This window comes from Schistocerca piceifrons, chromosome 2, assembly GCF_021461385.2.
Source record: "Schistocerca piceifrons isolate TAMUIC-IGC-003096 chromosome 2, iqSchPice1.1, whole genome shotgun sequence".
Classification (NCBI taxonomy): domain Eukaryota; kingdom Metazoa; phylum Arthropoda; class Insecta; order Orthoptera; family Acrididae; genus Schistocerca; species Schistocerca piceifrons.
Window position 1 is genome coordinate 859,752,272 of NC_060139.1, and position 13,066 is coordinate 859,765,337.

General features: G+C 39.4%; 1 protein-coding gene across 1 annotated transcript in view; it reads right to left on the reverse strand.

The window, feature by feature from the left end:
* Positions 1–2,364: 2,364 nt before the first annotated feature.
* The window catches only part of LOC124775938 (NFX1-type zinc finger-containing protein 1-like), a 346,822-nt gene continuing 336,120 nt past the window's right edge, over positions 2,365–13,066 (reverse strand). The window contains exon 17 of the mRNA XM_047250783.1: positions 2,365–3,089. Coding sequence (XP_047106739.1) covers positions 2,365–3,089 — 725 coding nt within the window. The remainder of the gene's footprint in view (positions 3,090–13,066) is intronic.

A 13,066-nucleotide genomic window follows, 5' to 3' on the forward strand; every position in this document is an offset into this window, starting at 1 on the left:
CTTTGTTTTTCCTCAATGCCCAACAAACATTCAGTTTTGGGCTATCACAAAAACGTTGCAATAGTTGATGTGGATGTATGGAAATTATGCTGAACTGTTGTTGCCAACTTCGACAAATCTAAACAAACAGCTAGCACGCTCAGGTCCTGTGAAGGCAGCCATCTTTAACACTAGCGCTCCTTACGGTGCAAATCGACACTAGTGAACTATGCGAGACAAAACTTGATTAATTTCCCTACAAATTGACACTACAATCACCTCTGTAAGTACTATGAAATAATTTACATGAATTTTCAAAGTTGTGAAGTCCTTTTTCAAACACCCTGTATAATCACAATACAGCATCATTTAATTCCCCGAGTATTTGTTGTATAGCTGAGAATTAAAGAGGTAGCATGTCAGTTAAGTGGGAGAACAGTGTTTTTAGGCCAGCGGACAGTCTTTTGTTCACATAAAGAACATGACAGCATCTGTTAATGCCTATCAATCCTAGAGATACTCATGTTGTATTTGAGAATTGGCAGCAGTTGTGAGATTGCTTGCTGGCTTGGATTTGATGCTTGTACTATTATATTATGAAATAGTGTGGATGTGTAACTAAACTCTCATCCAGCCTTCCATTTTCTGATCATCACACCTTGTGAATAGCAAGAAATTGTGTTTCCTTTACTCAGTTTTGTAGGTACAACTTATTTAGGAATGTTCCTACTAAAACCTTAGTGTGCTAGTGGAATGCATTTTCTGACTCAATAAGGTTTTAGCTAAGGCAAAGCTATTGTAATAATTGTTCACATAAATATGAAAGCCAGCAAATACTTTGTCCTCAAACAAATGTAAAACAACCTAGTCAATATCAGATTTTCACGCCATATTGTCAAGCATCCCTGTGTACATAACGAACTAATTCATAAAACTATCCATATTGTTCAGCATGTGCATTCTGATGCTATATTTATGCCTTTTGTTTTGTATACGTTGTCTAAAGGACAATCTCCCCTTCCAAAGAATCAATCAATGATTCATCTAAAGATAGGTATCTTCCTGAGTATACACTTGAAACATTCTGTTGTTAAAATAATTTAGAATAAGCTATATTTTGTATAATCGATCATCTAGTTTTGGATGTCTTGGCAGCATATTTTTTGCAAAATGTAAAGAGCATAAGATGATCATTTATATCAATCTTTTCATGCTCATCGTTATTCTTCTACTTTGAAACAGTGGATGTATCTTCCAACTGTCCTGTGATCAGATGGATTTCACATTATACACAGGTAATGAAATACCCAAGACGACAAGCATTTATTCTATACTAACAGGTTTTCAGCTACAAATCTTAGACCCAGCCCCCATAATATTGCTCAGAAATATATTGACATTGTTGTCATACATTTCATCAACTATACATTACAGTATGTGTTTTGTAAACAGTAGCTTAAGGAAATCCATTGGTATACTGCTAGTAGGATGAATAAGTAAAAATTCTGATTTTCTTAAACAGGTGATAACACATGTCATGTGGTGCATCATCATGCCAAGTCTCATCTGTTTCACTAGCTTCTGCAAGCATTGGTTCTTCATAATCAACAAATTCATCATCATTTTCACCCTTACCTTCTGATTCTGGATAATTGCAAAATATATCTGAAAGAACTGGTACCATACTATCATCACCAAGGTAAGCTTCTGCATTTTCAAGATTCTAAACACCCTTTATCTTTGATCTCAAAATCACTAAGTAACTGATCACCAACAATTTTTTTTATTCTTCCTACTCTTTTTAGCATTATAGGCCCTGGCACTAGTTCACCACTGTTCCTGGAGACTTTCTTGCTAGTAAAAACATCTGTTGAAGCTAGACTGAACAATTTGCCTCTGGATTTGCATACTTACAAGCAACCTCTGCAGAAATGCTTATAACCATTAGCAGCAGTGGGCTGGTGGCTCATGCTGATGTTTCCCGAATGGATTATGGAGTACACAAAATAGTATATCTTTTAGTTTTTTTTAAGATTAGTACAAGTGTTTGATTTTCACTTGGTAGTAAACATTGTGTAAACAGTGGCACAGTATGCATCACATACAGTGAAGGTAAAGACATTAGTTGGAATCTAATAAACTATTTACATTCACTGCACAATGATCAAAATAAATGAAGTATTGAGCAAGTGGCTTTATTTAATCCTGGAACAAACTGCAGTTTACACAGTATAAAAAAAGGGAACACTTGTAACATGAACATTCACACTGACACAGTTTTCTGTAATGATTGAATCTGTGCATAGGCTTCTAACAACATAATCTGCATTAACCATACATAAATAAAGTTTATGCACACACATATACACACTCCTAAAAAAGTGTTCACATATTAGGATAAGCTGGACGTGCTGACCCATCAAGTTCCCCAGCATGACGATTGCCCGTATGTAGCCGATAGCCTACACCACCAATTGTAGCTTTGCAATCTGGACATCTTCCTTCATGTACTGCTCCTCCACAGTTTCCAATAACATAGTAATGTCCATTTTGGCATTTGAACCAGTGACCAGATCGTTCACCTACTGCTTTCACAACTTCTCTCCTTATTCTTTCAATATCTCCAGTGATGACCTTCAACTGTTTGTTCAGTTTTTCCAAAACTTCTTTCAGTTTCTGGTCCTGTATAGGTGTATATCTTTCAATAGATTTTACTTCTTGCACAGCTTTCTTGTGTAAATCCATAACAACACCATCAGATTGGGATGTTTTGAAACTGTCGCTGCTCTCAATACTACGGAACTGAGCTACTCTCATAAATCTGTTTATTTCTAAATTAAAATCATTTACCTCCTGTTGGCTCATGTTTGTATTCCTTGTTCTCATCAAATAAATCAGCCTGTCAAATTGCTTCATAAGTTTTTTACATGGTTCTCCATTCAAAGCTTTATGAAAGATGTTCATGGTTTCGAGAAGTTTTGAGACAAACTCTACTTTAATGGATAATGAGTCAAGGCCCGTTTTTGAAAGGAAGATTTGTCTTTTCCTCCGTACATTTTGTAGGTTAGAATGCAGTAATGTTAGCATCTCCTGTATTTCAGTACTTTCTCCTGTAAAATCAATACAAGTCATTACACAAAATAGAGAAACAGAATTAAATATATATATCATATAGAAAACTCTTGCACAATAAAATAGTAAATTTTGAGAACACAATTCAAACAGGCTACATTAAATCAATGGTAGACATTGTGCACTTGAAACAGTACTCACCCAGGTCAAAAGGCTTTATCAGCAGTGTTGAAAAAATACTCTGAATGCGAAGGAATTTCTGGAGCCCTCTTTGATGGCATTGTTTACATAAAGCTATATGCAGCTTTGGCAATTAAAAACACAAACTTTCGGCAAAAGCTGTGTGTGTGTGTGTGTGTGTGTGTGTGTGTGTGTGCGCGCGCGCTTGTGGGAGGGAGGGGATGGGGGGAAGGAAGGAGTTTATCTACTATAGCCTCCACCAGCACTAAGGCATTTATAACTAGCAACCAACTTCTTCATTCCATTCACATAAAAAATCTGTCACCTAAATTTGCAAACTACTGCAGAATGATCTTTTTGGCATCTGTTGTTACATTGGAAATGGCTGATAAAACAGAAGTAAAAACTGTTGGACATTTGGAGCATTTGCAGCCATTTTATGTGGTGAGATCTTTTGTTTGTTTTGCCATACGTGAATGCACACTGAAACAAACAAAAAAATCCTTTACTGAGCTTGCCACAGCTTATGTTTTTGATTGCTTTATGTCCTTTAGTTAAGGTCTCATAACATATCTCATAAATGATTGTGTTACAGTGGGGCAAAAATTAACAAGCAATGCCCTGCCTATCCCAAAACATGGTGTGCAAGCTGAAATGATGTGCTCTAACTTCACATTTTTTGTGATGTTGGATGTGACCATTTTGTGGGCCTAGATGATAGAGTAACATGAGCCACACATTTAGTCTTCAGTGACTGTGTGGATTGAAAATTCATTACCTTCATTACTGTAGCACTCACAGAAATTCTGTGCATCAGTTATTCAACTCATTTTGTTCAGCTCAGTCAGCATTATCAGCATGAGTACAACATCTGTTAGTTTAATTACTCTGTGAGAATTCTATAAAAAACATCTGTATGTTACAGCATCCAGAGGAAACTCATTAGAGAATGATGAAATCACCAAGTTTCTATATTCTTGAACTTATTCATCGACTTTCTGCAGCAAGTCTTAAATGATGACAGTTGCAGTTTATCATTAACATTTGTTTGGATATCTTTAAATACTCTAAATCAGTGGTCACCACACTTCTTTGCTCAAGAGCCAATACTGACATTGTGGATGGCATCTCGGGTCTCATACTGTATTAACCTTATCATGAATAGGTAACCTACATAAATTAGCATGTTATGAGCTCCCAATTGACTAGCTATAGAAAGGGCACAATAAGTTGTCCCCTGGCTCCAAGTACTGATCATTAAAAGATGACATCATTCTGAACACTTCATACCGACTGTTCTCTGTTTCGGATTGCTCCCACCCTCAGTGATCCAAAGCTGAGGCACTTTGATTGCCTGACAGTGTGGTGTTGTCCTGTCTCTATGACTGGATGATTTAACTGATTAATAACTGTAATAGTACCTACATTTAAATGCATTACGCAATATGAGACACAATCACAAATGTTTACAAGATTTTGAGAGGCACACAGGTCTGTGAGTTGTCAGTACTGGAATACAAACTGTAAAACTTCCCCCTCCCACATCCTCTAAGCCTGCAGTGGCCACACTACTTACCTCATTGATCTGAAGTAAGTGGCCAACATTACTCAGCTGACTTCAGGAACAGGAATTAAAGTTAAGTGCATCTAAAAACAATACTGTCCTTGTAAGTATTTTTGTTTGTTAATGAGCAGGAAAACTATACTATTAAGAAGCTCTTAATGTTTGTTGATGTTACTAGATTAAGTTGTTAGCTGTTGGATGCATATAATTATAAAATACGGCACACAAATGCATATAATTGTAAAATACAGCACACAATCGCAGACCACCTGAATACTGCGATTCGGAGCCACATGCAGCCCATAGGTCGCAGTTCAGTGACCACTGCTGCAACTCATTTCTTTTACCATTCCAGCACTCATAAACTGTATTGTCAATACATCTTGGCTGATTTTATTTCTTTTGCACATATAAGACAAATCACTGTATGTATTTCACACTCTGCAGGATTTTCGCCTTACCTAAGGCATTTTAAAGAAGCATAAACAAAAACAAAAATGAATGCTTCCATTATGGCATCTTAGGGTAGCTAACAGATGCAAGTACCCAGTGCACATCTGGCAACCATAGAGATTAATCTAAAAAGGTGCTAGTTTAATAAAACAATCCGTGTATTTTCTTGGTACAACTTTATCCCCAGGTAACTGTGTACACAAGCTAACAGTGTCAAACAGTAAGCCATTATCACAATTATTTGAACATGTTTCTCTCTGGTTACGTCAGAATAATTCCAATACCACAATTAAAAGTCACATAAAAAGGAAAGTCTTGAGGTATATAGCAGTCCAAAGATGTAGTTAGTTTCAGGGAGAGGGGAGGGGGTATTGTATGAGTACAATAGCCATTTCATCAAAGTTCCTATCTCATCAGCTGGTTCATGCTCATACCATGATGGCAAAGAAATCAGGATAATTTGATAATTTATTAATAATCGTATTGCAGAAACACTGTTAATTAACCTCAACATATTAATAAGATTTAATGTCTCTGATTGAGGTGCTAATACGTACAAGGCATTTCAATCATTACAGAATTACACATGCATTATACATACTTCAAACATAGTGCTCAAACAGAAATTTTGAAATGGTCATGGGAATTTGCTACCACCAAGCTTGATGTAAGAAATGCAGATTAGATGAAACACCCATTTACTGCTGATGCTGCTGTTGTGTACAGTAAGGTGTCAAAGTTGAGAGACTGTAGGAAGATACAAGGTGACTTAGACAAAATTTCCAGTTAGTGTAATGAGTGGCAGCTAGCCCTAAATGTGGAAAAAAGTATGTTAATGCCAATGAGCAGGCAGATCAAACATGTTGTGCTTGGATACAGTATTACAAGTGTCCTGCTTGACAGAGTCAAGTATTTAAATGCATGGGTGCAACGTTGCAAAGCGATACAAGATTTAACAAGCATGTGAGAACTGTGGTAGGGAAGGCCAATGATCGACTTTGGGTTCTTGGGAAAATTTTAGGAAAGAGTGGTTCACCTTTAAAGGAGACTGTATATATATGATGCTAGTGTGATCTATTCTTGAGAACTGCTCAAGTGTTTGGGACCTATACTGCTCAGATTAAAGGAAGACACTGAAGCAATACAGAGGCTGGCTGCTAGATTTGTTACCGGTAGGTTTGAACAACATGTGTTATGGAGATGCTTTGGGAACTCAAACGGAAATCCCTGGAGGGAAGGCAATGTTCTTTTCCTGTCACCAACATACACTGTACATAAGGACCACAAAGATAAGATACAAGGAACTGGAGCTCATATGGAGGGATATAGACAGTCATTTTCCCCTCACTCTATTTGCGAGTGGAACAGGAAAGGAAATGACTAGTAGTGGTACAGGGTACCCTCCACCACACACCATACAGTGGCTTGTGGAGTATCTATGTAGATGTAGATGTAGAAATACTTGAAGACAAGGGCATCTTTAAAAAGCCACAGTAATTATTACATCAACATTGTAAGAAAACTCGTGCCATATTACAGCCATTCAATAATGCAAGAGAAGTGCTTGAAGCCAAGAAATATCTTAAAATTCAGTTTGTTTTGTTGCGAGAATATAAAATTAAAAGTCATTGCAATGCAGGACTTGATGAAACAAACGGATGTTTCGATAAAATAGTTTTCATGTTTGGTACACACTGTGTGCCCAGCAAATGCAAACTGAACTTACTTGCATATATACCATGTGCAGTGTCAGTGGCATTTGATAGTTTTGTTTAACTTTGGTATTATTATGAAACTAGAGTTTCTCCCAACATATAAAACGTTCAAATAAATGATTTGAGTGCAGCCGAGTGATATCTTTGAAAACCACCGATATTTTGACAGGTGCACACCCCGTCACTTTCAAGGAACAAACAGAACAAGATAGTGTTGTACAAAAAAAATTATAACCTCAGTATATGGTGCACATGCTCAAACACAACACACACACACACACACACACACACACACACACACACACACCATAAGCACTACTGCCACCACACTACCAAAGATTACGAATGTCATAAGTTATTAATACAGAATATTAATCACCAACAAGTGAGTAAGTGGCATCAACCATTGACCTGGGAGACAGCAAGATTCCATGTATAATTTACGCCATAACATCTCTATTTATAAAGTCACTTGGTGGTTTAATTTCAAATGCTTTTTTAATAATGCTATCACAATAAGAAGTAAATGTCGGAATTTTTGTGTTGTTATATACCACAGGATGACCAGTGCCAAGGGAGTGCTCTCCAACAGCAGATTTGCTCGGCTGTTGTAAGCATGTGTAATGCTTATGCCAGTACAATGGTCTCCAGTGGACCTGATGGTCTGACCAATTAATGATTTGTCACAATTTCATTGGCAATGTAGTTGCCCCATCTGGAGGAGACCATCCAATGTCTGTCTTGCTGAGTGGCCACACCTTTGAGGTAGGCTGTTGGTTAAGCATGATATGTGGAGGAATGTTGTCTTGCAAGTGACAGGAAAATAACAGATATGGCAGACATATGCCTTATGCAAACAGATCATCTTTTACAGTCCCTTAAAGGGCCCAGTCCAAACCTGTTGGAAATGGCACCAGTGTAAGGCATAAATGCCTTAGACTTATGCGCCATGTTGTTATTTTCATACTCACCTGATTCACGGTTGGTCAGTAGCACAATGTGGGTCCGATCTGTCTTTCACTGCAACCATTCTGGTGTAATATGACTTCAAGGTGGGCTAACTCAGCTGACAAACTTTCAGGATCTGAGATGATGTGGGCCCTATGAACCATGGTTCAAAGTCTGATGGTGACAATCAACTTAAAAATTCAAATTATATGTAAAAATAAAGATGCTGTTACTTACCAAACAAAAGCGTTGGTATGCTGACAGGAGACAATAAAAAACACACAAACACACACACAAATTTCAAGCTTTCACAACCCAAGGTTGCTTCCTCAGGAAAGAGGGAAGGAGAGGGAAAGACGAAAGGATGTGGGTTTTAAGGGAGAGGGTAAGGAGTCATTCCAATCCCGGGAGTGGAAAGACTTACCTTAGGGGGAAAAAGGGACAGGTATACACTTGCGAGCGCGCGCAGACACACACACACACACACACACACACACACACACACACACACACACATCCATCCGCACATATACAGAGACAAGCAAACATTGTAAAGGCAAAGAATTTAGGCAGAGATGTCAGTCAAGGCGGAAGTACAGAGGCAAAGATGATGTTGAGTGACAAGTGATGTACGAGGGGCGGCAACTTGAAATTAGCGGAGGTTTAGGCCAGGTGGGTAACGGGAAGAGAGGATATATTGAAGGGCAAGTTCCCATCTCCTGAGTTCTCATAGGTTGGTGTCAGAGGGAAGTATCCAGATAACCCGGATGGTGTAACACTGTGTCAAGATGTGCTGGCCGCGCACCAAGGCATGTTTAGCCACAGGGTGATCCTCATTACCAACAAACACTGTCTGCCTGCATCCGTTCATGCGAATGGACAGTTTGTTGCTGGTCATTAACACATCAAAAGCTTCACAGTGTAGGCATGTCAGTTGGTAAATCACGTGAGTGCTTTTACATGTACACCTTCCGGGTTACAGGACTGGAGTAGGTGGTGGTGGGAAGGTGCATGGGACAGGTCTTACACCGGGGGCACTTACAAGGGTAGGAGCCAGAGGGTAGGGAAGGTGTTTTGGGGATTTCATAGGGATGTACCAAGAGGTTACGAAGGTTAGGTGGACGGCAGAAAGACACTCTTGGTGGAGTGGGGAGGATTTCATGAAGGATGGATCTCATTTCAGGGCAGGATTTAAGGGAGTCGTATCCCTGCTGGAGAGCCACATTCAGAGTCTGATCCAGTCGCGGAAAGTATCCTGTCACAAGTGGGGCACTTTTGGGGTTCTTCTTTGGGAGGTTCTGGGTTTGAGGGGATGAGGAAGTGGCTCTAGCTATTTGCTTCTGTACTAGGTCGGGAAGGTAGTTGGGGGATGCGAAAGCTGTTTTCAGGTTGTTGGTGTAATGGTCCTCTCTTCCCATTACCCACCTGGCCTAAACCTCCGCTAATTTCAAGTTGCCGCCCCTCGTACATCACTTGTCACTCAACAACATCTTTGCCTCTGTACGTCCACCTCAACTGACATCTCTGCCTAAACTCTTTGCCTTTACAATGTCTGCTTGTGTCTGCATATGTGTTGATGGATGTGTGTGTGTGTGTGTGTGTGTGTGTGTGTGTGTGTGTGTGCAAGTGTATACCTGTCCCATTTTCCCCCTAAGGTAAGTCTTTCCGCTCCCGGGATTGGAATGACTCCTTACCCTCTCCCTTAAAACCCACATCCTTTCGTCTTTCCCTCTCCTTCCCTCTTTCCTGACGAAGCAACCTTGGGTTGCGAAAGCTTGAAATTTGTGTGTGTGTTTGTGTGTTTTTTATTGTCTCCTGTCAACATACTAACGCTTTCATTTGGTAAGTAACAGCATCTTTATTTTTAGATATATTTTTCCCATGTGGAATGTTTCCCTCTATTATATTCGTAAAAATACAAATTCGTTAGAATTGGCTTACTATAAATGGTATGTACCAAGGTACAATCAACCTTCCTCCTGATCAACACATCAATGAATAGAAGGCAGTCATCTTTTTCCACCTCCATCCTGAAGTGAATCTATGGGTGGACTGCATCATGATGTTCTAAAAGGTTGTTTAGTTCCAATTCCATGAAGCCAAACAAAAGTATCATCTACATACCTGAAAAAGTGCACAGGTTTCAATCCTGCCATTCTACGGCTTATTCCTTGAAATCTTCTATACACAGATTGGCAATAACAGGTGAGAAAGTGCTGCCTGTCATTAACTACATACGTCTGTTCACAAAACCGGTCATTTAATCAAAAGTAAATGTAAGTCAACACATGCCAAAACAGGTTCATCAATACAACACTAAACCTACACTCAATAAACTGTAAGACAGATGAATGCAAGCGAAGACAGAGACCAAATCTAAACATACTAAAATATCAGTCATTCAAATGCAATCCTTCTAATCGACATAAGAAATCTTCTGAGATCTTCATGTTCTGCACGCACTATCCTATTAATGTGCTCAACATAGTAGTAAGGTGTTTTGCTACACAGTATGTGGGAGAACCATTGTTAACGACATTAGGGCTAAGAGGTATCCATTCCTTGTGGAGCTTTGTAAGGCCATATAATCTAGAGGAGGCAGCACAATAAGATTTAAGGACCTTGATTGTCCCTTGTGACAAGAAACCTTTTCTCCAGAGTATGTTAGTCTTCCTCTCAACACTTTTTGTTGGCTCAGTGCTTTGTGTGTAATGCCCTGGATCAGATCATGAGCACTCTACCTTTTTAATGTAACACCACTTGTCTAACACAACTGTACACCGCCCTTGCCCCAGATAAAATAACTTTAGTGCCCCACCAGAGATCATCACGATGGAGGCAGATGAACTGGTGTGGGTAGCACAGTGGTGTATGTAGTGTGGAAACCTGCACATAATAGGGGCAGACCCCACTGACAGGAGTTTTTACCAGCAGATGGCAGTAAGCTGACTGGGGCAGTGCTGGTGCTGAGTTCAACCACCACGGACCTCACTTTTCACTTCGTGCCAAATGTTGTTACCAAGTGCTCAGTCGTGAACTGCATACTGAGGTTATAAATTTCTTTGCACGGGAAAAATTGCTGGCTACTGATCTGTCAAAGGCAGTAGACTTTGTAAATTACAATATCCTATTATGTAAATTAGAACGATATGGTGTAACAGGAAACAAAAATTATTGGAACACACAATGTTCTATCTTAGGGCCCTTATTTTTTCTTGTGTGTACCAATGATCTTTCAACAGTAATATTTCTGTTTTCTTTTTTTTTAATGGATGACACAAAAAATGCAATAAATACAAAGTCAAGTATAATCTTAAAAAGATTGACTAATGAAATTTTCATGGACATTAATAATTGGGTCCTAGCCAATTTTTTGTCACTAAACATTGAACGAACACATTACATAAAGTTTACAACTCGTAAGAGGTTTCCTGACAGTACATACCCAAAAAATGACAAGAAACAGACAGAAGATGTTGATAGTATTGATTCTTGGATTTAGAACTTCATAATAAATTCAATGTGACGAGTATACCACAGAGCTGCTGAAGCACCTAAACAAATCTCTATTTGCAATGTGAATGTTGTCAGACATAGGTGATACAAAAATAAAAAAGCCAGCATACTATGCTTACTTTCATTCCATAATGTCATATGCGATGATTATTTGGGGTGACTCATCAAGCCAAGCTACAGTTTTCCACATCCAAAATATTTGTAATAAGAGTTAGCTATGGTGTGAACTCAAGAATATGCTGCTGAGGCCTGTTTAGGGAAATAGCAATACTAACTACTGCTTTCCCATATACAGTGTGTGGACAAAAATATGTAAACACCACACATATAACACATATCTTGCCTAATACCATGTACGAAATCTGTTGTCATCCTAAACAGCTTCTAGTCATCTCTGAATGGATAAATACAGGACCTACATGGTTTTCGAGGGAACTGTATACCATTCCTCCTGCACATTAGTGACAAGTTGAGGTAACAATAATGGAGGTGGATCGTGATCGCATGCCCTTCTCTCCAATGTAGACCACAAAGGCTCAGTAACATTTAGATCTGTGACTGCAGTGACGGGAAATAAGACAATTCATCCTCATGCATATAAAGCCAGTCCTGGCCAATGTGAAGCATGTGAACATGGGTTCTGTCATCTTGAAACACAGCATCACTATTGTGGGACAAACATGGTGGTGTTATAGTGTAGTCATGTTTTTCAAGGAGGGGCCTTGCACACCTTGTTGTTTTTCAAGGCACTATCACAGCACAGGGCTCTAAACTGATGTTTGAAGCACCTTCTTGCTTCCACTGTTGAAGAGCAATTCAGGAATGGTGACTGCATCTTAAACACGTTTGACCACCTATTCATAATGCACAGCCTGTGGAGGAGTGGTTACATGACAATAACATCCCTGTAATGGACTGGCCTGCACAGAGTCCTGACCTGAATCCTATAGAACACCTTTGGGATGTTTTGGAACCCTGACTTCGTGCCAGGCCTTACTAAGCAACATCAATACCTCTCCTCAGTGTAGCACTCCATGAAGAATCGACTGCCATTCCCCAAGAAACCTTCCAGAACCTGACTGAACATATACCAGCGAGAACCTGACTAAATGTATACCAGTGAGAGTGGAAGCTATCATCAAGGCTAAGGGTGGGCCAACACCACATTGAATTCCAGCATTACCGATGGAGGGTACCACGAACTTGTAAGTCATTTTCAGCCACGTGTCTGGATACTTTTGATCACGTAGTGTATGAGGACGCAGGATGTCTGTGATGCACCACTGTGTTATCAGTCCCCTCAGTCATCACCAGCCATGACCTGAAACCACGTCTGATGGCTCCTCACACCACAACTCCAGGAGTGACACCATTCCAAAATATAGCAACAATGGGACATCTCTGCAGGTCACTGCCATACTCGTCAATGACGAGTACCACATTGCATCCCTGAACACTGTTCTTTTTGTTGCTATTGTGATCTTCAATCTGAAGACTGGTTTGATGCAGCTCTTCAAGCTACTCTATCCTGCACAAGCCTTAACAACTCTGAATAACTACTGCAACTTACATCCTTCTGAATTTGCTTGCTGTATTAATCTCTTGGTCTTCCTCTACAATTTTTACCCTCCACGATTTC